This window comes from Pelodiscus sinensis, chromosome 10 (assembly GCF_049634645.1).
Source record: "Pelodiscus sinensis isolate JC-2024 chromosome 10, ASM4963464v1, whole genome shotgun sequence".
Classification (NCBI taxonomy): domain Eukaryota; kingdom Metazoa; phylum Chordata; order Testudines; family Trionychidae; genus Pelodiscus; species Pelodiscus sinensis.
In genome coordinates, this window is record NC_134720.1 from 647,102 (window position 1) to 662,699 (window position 15,598).

Sequence of the window (15,598 nt, forward strand, 5' to 3'; positions counted from 1 at the left end):
AGGAAGTGATTTCTCTCCAGATTTGAGTCTGTAGTCCTTTGGTTTTTTTTGCAGAAGCTGTCCACACCACGAACCATTGTTTGGCTTGTTCTAACTGGATGTGTAGACTTTATGAAACTGAGGGCCAGTGTGGCGATCAACCAAGAGCTTTAAGAGCAATATCTACTTTGTATATTTCTTCTTATTAATCATTACACAAACACCATGCCTTGGTGTGCCAGCTCTGAGGGAGGGGAAGGCTACTGAACATTGGTGCTATTTGCAGTGCATAGGCCATCTCAAAATGAGAGTAGCTTAGGGCAGCCATTAAAAACTTAAAGATCCTTGGCCTAAGACAACAAACAGCATTTTAGCACAGAGTAATATTTTGCACAGAAATGTCCTTAAGAGGGAAGTATTTTATTTCTGGGTGTTTCTTGTCTGTGGATTTGTAGTTATGTTCTGCCTTATTTAGAAAGAGGTACCCAAACATGTGCAACACTTTCAAAACACCCATTATCTATTAGGGATATAAGTGTGTGCCCAGTTATACATTTGCAAAAATAAACGCATTTTAACATCTCTACTTCCTACTATAGATTTGAGAGAGTTTGTCTGTAGATATTCGAGAACTCCTTCTAAATTGTAAGAGCTAGCACCACCAAATTCAGTATACAGCTTCCTCGTATCTTAACTTAAAGCAAAGTTAGGGCTTGTTTGTGCCAGGAAAACTGGATGGGCTTGGAATGGGATTGCTTCTCATAAAACCATATAGAAAAGAGACAGAATCCCCAGGCAGGGGAAAGGGGCTAGAAAAGTCCCTTCTCCATGATTAATGCTGACACTAGCTTTTTTCCTTTGCTATTATGTAGTATTTGTTGTTACACTACTTTTTTTGCATTGTCCACTTGATACGTAAATACCAGCTATGTTTATTTGCCCTAGGTTTGCTCCTTTACTTCTGAGTGTGCTAGCAAAAAAGATAGGGAGGAGTGGGAGCCTGAAAAAGATAGAATGAAAAGAATTTGCCTGCATGGCTGGTTTTGTTCGCTAGTTATTATTTTGCAAGGTAGTACTCAACTTCTTCTTTGTCCCTTGCAGATTAAGATTTATTGAAGCGTGTAGTCTGGGAACAGATATGTGAGTGAGAGACTGTCTCTGTCCTGAACGTTTCCAGGCATGAAGTGATGTGTGTGCTGTGGGAATGTGACAAGAAAGACTCGAGTGAGTTCTCTGCTTCATCAGTGAGAGAGGCTCTCCTGCGAGTAAATTTAATAAGTTATTTCCTTTGTATGAATCGTGAAGTTACTAGACTTCCTCTGAACTTTTATCCTAACACTGGTTCTTAAACTTTTGAAGCTAGTCTTTTTCTGGTGCAAGCAATAACTGTTGGTCAAACCAAATACATTGATGAAGTGTTACCATTCTTCACTTGGTTGGAAGGGATTATAATAAGGTTTGTATCCTTCCCCCAGCGAATATCAGTGTTTCGTAAACTTCCATCTTTTGTCTGTTATAGCTATGTAGTTTGGCATGTGCATTAGCTTATCTGAAATTATATAAACCTGGTGAGATGTGGCAACAAACCCTATTAAGATTGTGTCTACCATGCCTGGTGTGAGGTGTTTGACTTTGGTCTATTTGTACATAGAAACTAAGTAAGTGGTACGACTACAAGTGGAGTGGGTTACCATTTTGACTTCTTACCACCGTTGTCAAAATTATTTTTGTTCTTTCTTCTCACAAGCTCCACTTTGGCAGATGAGGAATTGGCAGTGGAACTTGCCAAAGTCTGGAAACAGGCAGTTTTATGTGTACAACTAGTATTTTTCCATATATTTCCTGATTAGCTAGCAGGCAGAAATAGCTTGAAAATTCTTGAAGTTGACCTCTTAGTATAGTTTTTGGAGTCCCTACTGATCAAGCTAAAGGAATCTTATGTGCCTGGCCTTTTCAGTTTTTAATAGTTGCTTTTTGTGTGTTGCTTTTGGTATGAAGCAATCTGAGACCTATTGGTTCTGTCTGAAACCAGATTAGAATTACTCTATGGTGAGTAAATACTTTTAAATTGATTAGCCACTGTGCTTGCTGGTGATGTGGCAGGAAGTGAGCTGTGGCTAGGTAGCACAGGCTGAAATAAAAACTAGTCAGAAAACTGCTTTGAGCTAATCCTGGGGAGGAAGTGAGCTGTGATCAGTACTCAGTGAACTAATTGCAGGAAACGTATTGCGAAATGGGAGCCTTTAATAATATGTATGCACATACACGTGCTGCATTTTGCCTTAGGCTGAAAAACTGTTTGGTGAATTAAGATCTCAAACTCATAAAACCAGTGGCCCCAAAATAAAGTTTGGAAGCATCTATCACACAGCAACTGTACTTGCTTATTGAATGTGCGACATCAACTTTACCTTATCTCCCCTCCCTTCTGGAAAAAATACGCAAAAATTAAACAAAAAAAAAGCAGACCTTGTCTCATTCAAGAATTTTTTTTTTAGGAGATTGTGCCTCAAATTAATAAAGAGTGGAGAATGGAGGAGGTGGCAATCAGTCATGGATTGGAGTGCTTAGAATAATTGGAGCACCTCACCAGAACTTTGAATAAGTGTTTAGTATAACGTGATGTGCATTCTGATTCTCACCAAGTGCTAAATTACTTGGCTACACCAGTCCTTACAAGTAATTTCCTCCGGTCTTGCTTATTACCTATTGTCACGTGATCTCAGCCTGATCTCTGACCTAGTTGCGTTTATTGATTATTCCATACTTTGTGAGATACGTTTGTAGGGCACAGTGGCGGATTTAGAGTTAGTGGGGCCTTGTGCTCAGCTTCATTTTTCTCTCCCTCTCCCCCACCAAGTCATCAGAACAGTTTCTGATCTTCCCCACCCCCATTTTTCATGGTTTTTCTTTATACTCCTATATTATAAGTAATAGGAAGTTAAATAAAAAAAAATGAGGGACCTTGACTTTTTGGTAGTTAACTTTTTTCACAGGCCACCTGAAAATTGCTGAGAGTCTCAGCAGACTACCTAATGATCTTTCCAAATGTTGCTTGCATCATTAGCTAACTATTGGAAAGATAGTTTGGATAAAAGTGCTTTAGAAAAAAAAAATCTTAACTTTCGTAGTCCACTTGAATGGAGTTCTTGGACCACAGTTTGAGAACTTCTGCTCTGGATGAAAGCTTGTACTTGCATTACGCTAATGTGAAAAAAACTGTAAAAATAAAGTATAGATGACACATGAATGGAAAATTAAGTTAACTTCTGAAGAAATTTGCTCAATGTGAAAAAAAATTATTCAGATAGCTTTTTTTTCTACACTTTTTCTTTACGAATGTCAAGTCATTGTTAGTAATATTTTGTAAAGAGTCATTTTCAATTGTCAGTATTGCCAAACTTAATTCATTTTAAAACAAAAGAATGTTCACCAGTAGCATTTGTGATAGGTATTAGGGATGTTTAAATGCATTTAGCTAACTGTGTAACCACTGAACATTTCAGAGGTTGAATGGTTACATGTGGCTCCGCGGTTGGCTCCTGAGGAGCTGGTGTGCATGGACTGCTGGCTTTTAAGCTGGCTCCCTATGCATATCTGCTCCTGCCTGCCCTCCCCCTTCTTCCCCCCAGGCACTGCTGCCTTTGATAGGGTGTGTCTAGACTACATGCCTCCTTCGACGGAGGCATGTAGATTAGCCAGATCGGAAGAGGGAAATGAAGCCGCGATTAAAATAATCGCGGCTTCATTTAAATTTAAATGGCTGTCCCGATCTGCCGATCAGCTGTTTGTCGGCAGATCGGGGGAGTCTGGACGCGATGCCCCGACAAAGAAGCCTTTCTTCATCGACACAGGTAAGCCTCGTGAAACCAGGTTTACCTGTGCCGATGAAGAAAGGCTTCTTTGTCGGGGCATCGCGTCCAGACTCCCCCGATCTGCCGACAAACAGCTGATCGGCAGATCGGGGCAGCCATTTAAATTTAAATGAAGCCGCGATTATTTTAATCGCGGCTTCATTTCCCTCTTCCGATCTGGCTAATCTACATGCCTCCGTCGAAGGAGGCATGTAGTCTAGACACACCCATAGAGGCAGCAGCGTGGAGAGGACAGGCTTCTCCCCATGTGTACCGTGAGCCTGTGTGTAACCGTGGACGTTAACCAACGAGCCCAGCTCATTGATTAACTCTGTACACGGTTACACTTTTACATTCATAAAAGGTAGCGTTAAAAATGTTTCCAGAATCGTGTCTGCATTTGGAAAGGTTGCCTGCAAACTGTCCTGTACAAATCTATGCAAATTACCTGGTGATATTGAAGCACAGAGCTCATCGTTTTTTATTAAAATAATGAAATGTTTCACTTCGTCTTCAAAAAGATGAATGTCTGTTCTCTTGGGAGAATTCATTTAATTTCTTACTGTAGTGCATATTTAAGTCAAAGCCTCCCTCCCCTTTAAAAAAGCACAACAATTTTGCTACTGTGTGTGCCATGTGCATCAATTGTTTTATTATTGCTCTGCCTGCGTCTCAGGCTGAGGGAAATCAAAATCAGCCTGGCAGAGCAACATGCACGAGAACTGTCTCGGGACAGATGCGCAATTGATCAAAATCACATTGTCTGACTACTTCTTGGGGCCCAAAGCCTGTTACCATTGAAAAGGAACGGTTCGCTTTTGAGTTTACTGGGAACAGGCATGGTCATTTGGAGAGGAAAGAACAAAACCACTTGAGCAAGGGCTGTGTTTATACCACAGGTATCAAGGCTGCTGACTTATGGGGGAGAGTCTGCAGGCACAGGATGCAAGGGAGAAATCAGCAGTCAAGGATGCTAGAGGAGTCTCTGTACCACATGTAAATCTTCCCCTCCCCCATAGCCCACCCCTTTCTGCCTCTTCCCTTTGTGGGCCCAGTAGGAAGCCAGTCGCATCTCGACTAAAGACTAGATAATGGAGATTGAAGGTGAGTCCATGGTGCAGCAGGAATGAAATTTCCACTGCTGCCACCCTTGAAGTGTCAGAAGCAAGTGGGAGGTTTGGGATGAGGGCTCTCCTGGGCAGGCACTGAGTCACTGGCTAAGAGGAACCAGCATTCTTAGCAGCACCTGGACTTGAGGGATATTGGAGATGAGCCCCAAAAAGGGGCAGTCCCTGCCCATCCAGGCTGAACTGCCAAACCCTCCTCTCTCCACTACTGACCGTCCCACTCTGGTTGGCTATTCTTTTTGTTTCCTTGGGTTTCTCTGCCCCACCCCTTCCTTTTTTGTTCGAGGAAAAGTTGATTAAGTCAAGTGTAGACAGGGCAGGTGTTTTCCAGGGTCTATTGTGAGTAAGGATGTATAATCCTGTTTAAAATGTTAACCAGTTAAATTATATGTTTAACCAGTTAACTGGCCTGCTGCGTTTTGGTGGGTTCAGCCCAGCTGGAGCAGGCCTCCACCTGGGAGCTAGTTAACTGGTTACCCCAGTAAGTGTGCCAGTAAGACACTGTTAACCAAGTTACCCATTAACCGGTTATCCCTTTACATCCCTGATTGTGTCCGGTCATCTGAAGAAGTGGGCTGTGCCCACGAAATCTCATACCATCTACATGTTTTGTTAGTCTTTAAAGTGCTACCAGATGTTTGTTTTTCCTGTGAACTCAGCATTCCTTAACAGGCTCTTCAGCTTCACGATTGACTTGTCCCTTTCCCTCGTGCTGGCAAAATACCTTGTGGGCATGACTACAACAGCAAACAAATGAGGCCTTTGGGCCTTTGCTTTGCTGCTCTAGTGTGGGGTGCCCCTCCCATTGTTGGGAGCTGTGCCACAGCACCATTTGTTTCATGGTAAATCCGTCTGGTGGGGCATCTGTTTTCCTTTCCTGTGATCATCTCTGGAAAGGTGAGTTTATTTTACATCAGCAATGCTAATTGTTTTCTGATTGCTGAAATAAGAGCTTATTCTCACTGATTAGTTAGTGAAGACAAAATATTTTTGTACTAAAAAGGAAAGCTTACATACTTCTCAAACTTACTGCTGTCTGATAAAATATCTACTTTGTTTAGCCAAACTTCTGCTCAAACCATTTATTTTTTCAGTTAACTTTTCTGATCAATGATATGTGGTAAATAGAAACCTTTAAACATTAGTTTAATAGAATTGTTGAAAAACATAAATTAAAAAAGGACCTTAACAACTTTTTGCTTGTAATTTGAAAGCTTTAGTATTTCAAATTCTTACCTTCTCTGAAATTATTATACCTAAATACTTCCCCTCTCCACCACTGGCCATGTCCTTGGATGCTATACAACAGGATAAAACATAATGCATTATATTTTAAACCATAAACCCCACTAAAGTTCAAGCAGTCCAAAACAGTTGTCAGATTGGCCAATTTAACAAATGAGCAAAATGGATTGCAGGGGAATGAGATAAATATAGCACTATGAACAGTTATTCTGAAAATACCTTGGGAAGAAAAAAATAGCTTTAAAAACTGCCTTTTAAAAGTGGGGAGGATCCAAATGAGATGTCTAGAGTGGAGAAAGTTCTATATCCTAGGATCTAGCTCAGTAACAAACATGTTTTGACAGCCCACTTTAGATGCAAAGGAGGAAACCATAAAAGGATAGCATGTGAGCTCAGGCTGCAATCTAGCCAGTCTCAAAAGATTCCAGGGCCAATGCAATTAAGAGCTATACCTAACAAGTTTCCCAGGGAACCACCCACTTCACATTCATGCAAAAGAGGAAAGTTCGTCAAGGTGAGAGTGTTCAGACTAGTTTGCTGCAACAGTACACTATTTGAGATCCTCCCTGATATCAGAGTAACACTTCTGAGAGTGCTGCCAAATTCTTCTCAGGCTTTTCTGTTTGCCTCTTCTGTGAACTGGTTTACACAACAGGTTCTCAGATCCCCTTCCTCTCTGAGAGAAAACGTCTAGTACAGTTCACTGTGCAGAAATGAAACGTATTTCTGCAAAGCTGACTGCTGCTGTGTTTCAGGGCAGGCAGAGGGGCAGAATTGATAGCCAGCTTTCTGATTAGTAGCTAGGTGTGGCTGGGCAACCCTGCCTCCATCCCACTCGCAGCAATGGACTCCCGCAAGGGGACGTCAGCCATGCTGGGAATCCAGGGTGGGGCTCCCGGGCACCTGTCCTTTTTCGCTTCTCGTGTCCGGCCTGACTCACCCAGCTCCCTGCCCGCCACAGGTTGGAGCGCTCTGGATTGGCAACTTTTTCTGAGTAAAACCACTCCAAGAAACGCACAACCTGAAGCTTCAAGCTAAATACCCAAAACACTGGTACACAATTTTCTTTTTAAACGTGCTCATTCAAAGTGCTGCCATGTGGGTTGAAATTGGGTAAATATTGCATTTTATTAATAGCAGAACTGACTTAAATGGGGCCTGTGTGTTGTTAGTCTTGCCTCAATCATATTCATGCCCATCAATGTGAAAAATCATTTGCATATATATTTGTATGTACGTGCAACCACACTTAAGTTGCGGCCGTCGGCATGTGCTGTGAGTATCGTTGTGGCCCCCGGGGCTTCCAAAGTTGAGTAGCCCTGCATTACTGCTTGCTTTGTCTCTGATGACTAATGTGAATGATTGATCTGTTTCCACTTACAACATCCCTTTACATATTTATACTAAGCTTTATCTCCTTTCAGTCATCTGTTCACCAGCCCTAAAGTGCCCACTTGTCTGAGATTTTGGGAAGCTAGTGAACAAGTCTAATGAACGTGAATGCAACTCACTGAAGTATCTTCAAGCCATTCGGATAAAAGTTACACAGAAATGTGGATTAGGATCCTGCTTCGCCAGTATTCAAGAATTACTTGCAAGTGTCAGACTTGCAGTTTTCATACTTCTTACAGTCATACCCATAAAACTAAGTTTCAACAGGGCAGCCAGTGTGAGGTGATGCAAGAACAGCTGTGTCAAGAGAAACACCTTTTCCCTTCTGTAGTGGTGAGGGGCAGGGGGAAGAGGAGCTAGCTGCAGGTCTTGCGTGCACGCTACTGTTTTCACTCCAGCCCTTGTACAGAGTGCCAGCCTCTCTGCAGTGGTTTCAAAAGCACTTCCTGCCTCTGTGCAAACTGTTTCCCTGAACATTGAATAGAGAAGGAGAGTCCACGCCCCAACCCGCGGCATGTAAACCTGAGTTAGTGTGACTGTTAACCATTAATAAAAATCCCTGAAGGGATCAGACTTTTACATGCATCATACAATGAGCTGTGTGGTGAGTGGAGCTAGTGGAACGTTTTTAAAAATAACAGGCTCAAAGTGGTTTCCATTTTGCAGGTTTAAAATGGACCCATTTTTGTTTAAACATTTTTGTAACTTTCAAAGGTTTTGATAAAAATTCATTTAATAAAATTAAACACTGGGGGGGGGGAGAGTCATGTTCATAAAACTTGAGCTAGCATCACAAGAAGCTAACCCTGGGTAGTTAATTTCATACAGTGCACCATTCATTCTATCATTCCATTCTCCCTTGGTCACGTTCGCTGCTCTCTCTGCTGCTCCCCACCATGTTCTCAGGATCATTTTCTTCCTGAATGCTTCAGGTCCCTCATTCAAGGCCAGGGCTTGCATGGTTTCAAGTACTCTGTTAAAAAACAAACAGCTGATCAGCCAGACCTCAGAAGTGGAGGTCTAAGGAATTTGCACAGTTGCTGTTCTGCCATTTTTAAAAGTGCTTTTTTTTCATGTTGAAATGGATGGCCTTGGGGATTTCCCAGTGCTCTAGTCTCCTAACCCAAGTAGCTGCTTTAGTCCCCAGCCCCGACACAAAAAAGAAACAAATAGTCTTGGCTAAATATTTTAATACAGTGTAAGGTAAGTTTGAGTTGGCTCAAGACTGTTCATACAGCTCAAAAAAATCTGAAGAATTTTAGGCTTGCACAAGAATAGTAGAAAAATGTTTTACATATGACTTTTAAATGATTTGATATTTCACTTGAATTACTCTTAATCCCACAAATATGATGTCATTAATTTATCTATATAACATCGTATCCAAATGTCCCAAAAGGAATAAAACAATAAACAATGTGCTCTGGGGAGCTAATAATCAAAACCACTCATGAACAAAACACAGGGCAATTGTTCACTGGCAGCGGGAGGTGAAGTGTAATTACAAGGAGTTCCAGAGAGAGGCATGTGGGCCCAAGAAATGTTCTAAACTTGGATCAAAAAATGGTTAATATAAAATACAAAGCTGACACTTGTATTTCTGCTACTCTCTTTAAAAACTAGTAGTTGCTGTCAGTGTTCTCACTAATTTTTCAATCCATGTATAGAATACATTTTGTGCAACAAGGCATGTGCGGATGTACACCACCAGTAGAAACACATGCTGCCGATTGTGGGCTCTCTGCTAATCAGCTGGGTGGCATTTGAATCTCTCTTGGGTGGCCACCCAAGCACTCAGCTTCCAGGGAACAATGGTTGCTGTTACATTTATTATTATTATTATTATGTTAAAGACTCAGACTTTAAGACCAGAAGGCACCATCATGATGATCTAGTCCAGTGTTTCGCAACCTTTTTTTTTAATAAAGTACCTCTTAAAAAAAAAAAGTACTCCCAGTACCTACAGTTTTCAAATGTACACAGTTTTTTTTCTACCATTGCAACACATTTGTTTAAACAATTGTAGCCGGGCAGGCAATGAAAATTTTGGGTGTAAACAGTACAAAAATAACACACAATGACAGATGGTACATACAACTCCTTTACAAAAAGGAATTTTGTTCCCTTCCCTCTGGCCTTTCTTTCTCTACCAGATAGAATATTTGAAGAAACCCCCCTGAAATAAATTGCTTTCAAAGCAAGTACGGGAGGAGCCTATCAAGGAGAAAATCAATAAGTGACCTCTTTGAAGCTTTGGTCACTGCTGTCAGTCACAGAGGTTATAGAATCATAGAATACTAGGACTGGAAGGGACCTCGAGAGGTCATCGAGTCCAGTCCCCTGCCCTCATGGCAGGACCAAGTACTGTCTAGACCATCCCTGATAGACATTTATCTAACCTACTCTTAAATATCTCCACAGATGGGGATTCCACAACCTCCCTGGGCAATTTATTCCAGTGTTTGACTACCCTGACAGGCAGGAACTTTTTCCTAATGTCCAACCTAAACCTCCCTTGCTGCAGTTTAAGCCCATTGCTTCTTGTCCTAGCCTGTGAGGCCAAGATGAACAAGTTTTCTCCCTCCTCCTTATGACACCCTGTTAGATACCTGAAAACTGATATCATGCCCCCCCTCAATCTTCTCTTTTCTAAACTAAACAAACCCAATTCTTTCAGTCTTTCTTCATAGGTCATGTTCTCTAAACCTTTAATCATTTTTGTTGCTCTAATCTGGACCCTCTCCAATTTCTCCACATCCTTCTTAAAATGCGGTTCCCAGAACCGGACACAATCCTCCAACTGAGGCCTAACCAGCGCAGAGTAGAGCGGAAGAATGACTTCTCGTGGTCTTGCTCACAACACACATGTTAATGCATCTCAGAATCATGTTTGCTTTTTTTGCAACAGCTGCCAGTGCTTCTCCTATCCTGGAGCAGAGAGGGAATATGGAGTTGTTGGAGTCTCTGCCTCTCTTGGAAGCTCTGCTTAGAGGGCTGTTGTCAATTTTGAATGAAACATCAAAAATGCAATTTTTTATGGAAAGGATTTTCAAGAAAAATCCCCTTTCCAGGAGAACTGAAACAAATTTTTGCCTTCCTGGCTGCTTGCCAGGATGGCTCTTGATGGTTTCACTCCCAGGCAAAACCTCAGAGCCACACTGGCGGTGGGGGCGATGACAGAGGGGACACAGAGGTAAAAGAATCAGGATCCAGGCCTCCCAGGAAAGATTTTTTGTCAGTTTACTTTGGGGGGGGAGGGGGAGAGAGGAGTGAAATTGACAAGTGCCTTGTTGGCAGGGAGCAGTCAGTTTTTCCAGCAGAAATTTCAGTTTATTGGCAAAGCTGAAAATTTTCCCTTACAAACTTTGGTTCTGCAAAAAAAGCAGTTGTCAGAAAATCATTCCAACAATAATTTTTCATTTAACTCTGTTTGGCATGTCTTCAGTTGTTGTTGACAATACTTTACCAATTAGGCCTGTGCAAATTGATGTATCACTTTTATTCTAACAACTTTGACACAGACATCTGTGAAGTGTTAAATTTTGTCTAAATAAGGGTTTAAAATAAAATCGGTATTCTGCTACATGGGTGTCCTCAAATCAGTAGCTCTAGGATAGCAAGTCCATATAGCCCCACCTCTACAGATACGCAATGGCCATGGAGTTATGTATTAACTAATCTCATCCCTTCTAGCTGTCTACGTCTCTCTCTAAGTTTTAGTGAGAGCCAGCCATACAGAACAGGCCTCTTGATTTCCACTTATGTAATTTATTTCCAGCACATAAGATCTGGCACTATCAAGAGGCCTCCATACAATTTTTAATCCTGCTCTGCCCTTCCCCTAAAATAGGGCTTCATGCTGTTCAAACATCTTCCATTTTGCTAGAACCGGTAGCTCCCACGAAAATATCTGTGTACACTTACCATCCCTGCCTGAAAATAATTAAATTTTGAATTTGTTGCCTCAGAATGTAGGTGTTTTGAAATAAGTCCTGCCTAAAGCCAGAAACATCTAAAGCATGGATAAAATCCACAAACGTTTGGGCTTGAGAGAGTCACCTGAATCTGTATTCAGATATTGTAACCACATCTATTCCTCCCTTTGCCCCCATCCCGTTTAATCGGTTAACCGTTTAACATGTTTATCCAGTTAACTAGTTACTAGGGATGCAAAATCCCCTTTAGACATACAGCATTGGCATTTGTCCCACAGCAATTTGTCAATTGACGGACAACTAGCAACTGCCCAGCTTACCATAAAGCTGCTGGACTCTTGCATAGTACTACCTGGCATTATAAAGAGATTTTCAGAGAAGCTATATTACTTAGATGCTTATGGCAACCAGACTACATGAAATAAGAGTCTTTGAAGGGAGGCTCTACCCTGCTTTGTTGAGTAGTTAGGAACTGGCATCTTATACCACTCATGCATGAGCTGCTAGATGGTGGCAGTCGGTTTATAGTTTCTTTGCCAAGAACATGTCAATGTATGACAGTGCTGTACAGCTATGAAAATAAGATGCGTTGATGCACGTTTTACCCGGACTCCTTTCTGTTACATTCAAAATGTCTGACCTACTGGTGTGCCTAGGATCAGTCAAGTTCCCCGCCATTGTAGTAAAGTTTACTAACAGTTTGCTGAACTGGGTGAAGAGTAGTAGGACAACCTCTTTCCACACTGTTTTGGAGAGGGAGAGGAGAGGTGTTTGATATGGTGTTCTTAATTCAGACAGAATACCAGGAATCATGAGGGGGAGCCATTTACAGGCAGTCCCCAACTTACGCGGATCCGACTTACCAACGGGGCTTTTCTCGCCCTGGAGCACGCGGGCGGCGGGACCGCCCAGAGCGCAGCGGTCCCGCCACCGCATCCTCCGGGGCGAGAAAAGCTGCTCCGGGTCTCCCTGGTGTGCTGGGGGGGACTCCCCAGCACAGCAGGGAGACCCGAGCAAAGCCACACAGGCGGCGGGACCCCGCTGCCCATGCGGCTTTGCTCCTTTGCCCCGGAGCAAAGCCGCAGAGGCGGGGGACCCTGCCGCCTGTGCGGCTTTGTTCCGGGGCAAAGGAGCAAAGCCGCACGGGCAGCGGGGTCCCGCTGCCTATGTGGCTTTGCTCGGGTCTCCCTGCTGTGCTGGGGGAGACTCCCCCAGCACAGCAGGGAGACAGGATCAAAGCCGCAAAGGCGGTGGGACCTCTGTGCCTCCGCGGCTTTGCTCGGATCTCCCTGGTCTGCTGGGGGGAGAGGGGGCGCAGCTAGTGCGCCCCCCCCTCAGCAGACCAGGCTTTTGTTGCGGGACGTCTGGGGTAGAGCAGCTGGGGTGCTGCCGGGTTGGTCCTGCGGGGACCTACCCGGCAGTGCCCCAGCTGTTCTGTCCCAGGAGTCCAGATTCAGCCGCTGTTGAAACTGATCAGCGGCTGATTCCAGGAAGCCTGGGGCAGAGCAACTCTGCCTAGGGCTTCCTGTAGTCAGCCGCTGATCAGTTTCAGCAGCGGCCGAATCTGGAGCCAGTTCCGACTTACATACAAATTCAACTTAAGAACAAACCTAAAGTCCCTATCTTGTACGTAACCCGGGGACTGCCTGTACTTCTTTGCTATCTCCAGATGCAATTAGTAAGCATTTTTCTACACAGCTCATGATACTATCTATATTTGTGTTCTTCTATAAGGTGCCATGGGACTACTTGTTTTTAAATGTGCAAAATGTTTATTCACATACGTCAGATTCAGAGATTAACGAATTAGATTATCAAATCTCAATTATTTAAAAAAATCCATTTCAAACAACTTCTTAGTAATTGTGAATATACTTTTGCAAATTTTAGGCATTATTAAATTAGAATGTGTAATGTAACTCTGGGATGAGAGTGTGAAGATTTCTGAGCAGGAAAAATTGGATTGTCTGAGATGGGGGGGTCTTTGTTCATTTGCAGATTTTTTTCATCTTAAAGCATTAATGCTTTTTTTGTTTGTTGTAAATAAAATGTGTATGTTTTACATCAGTTCCAGCAATAAAGCCTTTTGGGATCCAGCTAGACAAAAGGCACTATACAAATGAAAGGTTATCATCACTACATGTAGAACTCCTATCATGCAAATATCCTGCTGAAGAATTAAAAAAAAATGGTTTCAGAATGCTCCCAAGTTTAGTATTTTCTTAACTGAGATATGTTTTGGTGTTGGTGTGCTTCAGTAATCATAGCTGCTCTTCAGTCTGAGTCAGTTACTTTGCTGAAAGAGCACCTTTCATTCAAGAATCTTAAAACTTTCCCAGAGGTAAAAAGATCCATTTGACAGACTGGGAAATGGAAACAGACTCCCAGTCCTGGAACTTGCTGGTTCCGGATACCATTTATTACTGATGAATATTAAGTCACTTCCGCTGCATCCGTCAGACAGCTGAAAGATTGTTTTTGAGTCCTTGCATGCTTTTGAGGTAGAGTTCTGTCATGTTGAGTGTCTTTTGCTGGAAGGGCACAGGGTATGTTTTCTGGCCAGGTTTTCTTCTTTCCTTTTCCATTTAATAGGAGAATTATGTTTTGTGAAGAATTTGTATTACAGGAAGAATATAAAAACTCCTTGCATTTGTAATTTGTGGCTGTTGGAATTATTGTAATTGGTCTTTTCCTTATCTGTCTTGTGTGATCTTGTTTAGTTTGACTCTTTGATTTGGTTTATTTCGGATCCTTGCAGTCTGAGGTACCTACCAAGAAGGGTGGTCTCTAGTCAGCACACATAAAAGTAGGTAATAGCAAATGTGGAGGGGCATTATTTTCACTAAATATCTACATTAACCCAAAAGTGCTTGTCACTGTGTGAGACCTAAATGCTGTCCCTATCACAAAGAACTTGGATTATAAATAGCTTTGACAGACTTATCTTTTTTTTAAATTTCAACAGATGATGATGTTTGGTTTAAAGCATTTTTTATTTAAATTTTCACTGTTGCAGGAAATTTATGATTGGTTCAGACTATTATTTAACAGTAGATGCTGAGATACAGCAGGTTAAATCTTTACCAGTAATAGCTGAAGCACAAACGCCATATTTCAGAATACACAAAGTAAATACCGTTAAATCAAACTAAGTATTCAAGCATCACTTTTTCTTTGCGTATCTGTAATTTTTTATTGATGAAAATGTCAGTTTGTACAGTGAAATTGACATTTATGACATTTCCTGGTAAAAATAGCCTACCAAGCCTGTTTATAATAGGACAAGAAAAAACTTGGAGAGTTAGATGATCGGTGTTAGCTTAGTTAATATGCCAAGTACACGTTCCAATGGAAATGCATCCTTCTGCCTTTGTAGTGAACTTTGCTGGCATTTTGGAAGCAATCCGGCATTTGTTTCTAGTGCTGTTACCTTTGCCAGTCATGTTTATATTGGTTTCCTATTTTCCATTTCAGGGCTTTGTCTAGCCATTTAGAGCCATGTCTGATAACGGAGAACTGGAAGATAAGCCTCCAGCCCCTCCCGTCCGAATGAGCAGTACCATCTTCAGTTCAGGGGGCAAAGACCAGCTGTCTACCAACCACAGCTTGAAACCCCTGCCCTCTGTACCAGAAGAGAGAAAACCTAGGAACAAAATCATCTCCATCTTTTCTACTGAAAAAGGTAAGCTACTTCAGCTCTGTCAACAAAACTTTCCCTGACTACTGAATGTTTCCTTTTGGTCTTTTATTTGGTTGTAGGAGTGCTGTAAGCATTCAAGTCCTTGATACGAAGATTAACATTTTTTAGGTGTCCTTATTTTAGTCTTTTCAGCTGCATATACTACCTCATCTCAGGAGGTGCTGCTATTCAGGATACATGTTTTATTGGGTAAGAGGAAGCTTTCCATTGTAACTGTAGGTCCTTGAACATGGAACCTTGGTGGGAGAGAGGCTAAACCTAATTGACAAGGAGTCCTGTGGCACCTTATAGACGAACAGATTTATTGGAGCATAAGCTTTCGTGGGCAAAGACCCACTTCGTCAGATGCATGTCATGCTCCAATAA

The 15,598-nt window shown here is 42.1% G+C and overlaps 1 protein-coding gene across 2 annotated transcripts in view; it reads left to right on the top strand.

The window, feature by feature from the left end:
* The window catches only part of PAK2 (p21 (RAC1) activated kinase 2), a 69,565-nt gene that overhangs the window by 20,662 nt on the left and 33,305 nt on the right, over positions 1-15,598 (top strand). For both annotated transcript variants that reach the window (XM_075937204.1, XM_075937205.1), the window contains exon 2: positions 15,007-15,214. In XM_075937204.1, coding sequence (XP_075793319.1) covers positions 15,031-15,214 — 184 coding nt within the window. In that variant the 5' untranslated portion in view covers positions 15,007-15,030. The remainder of the gene's footprint in view (positions 1-15,006; positions 15,215-15,598) is intronic.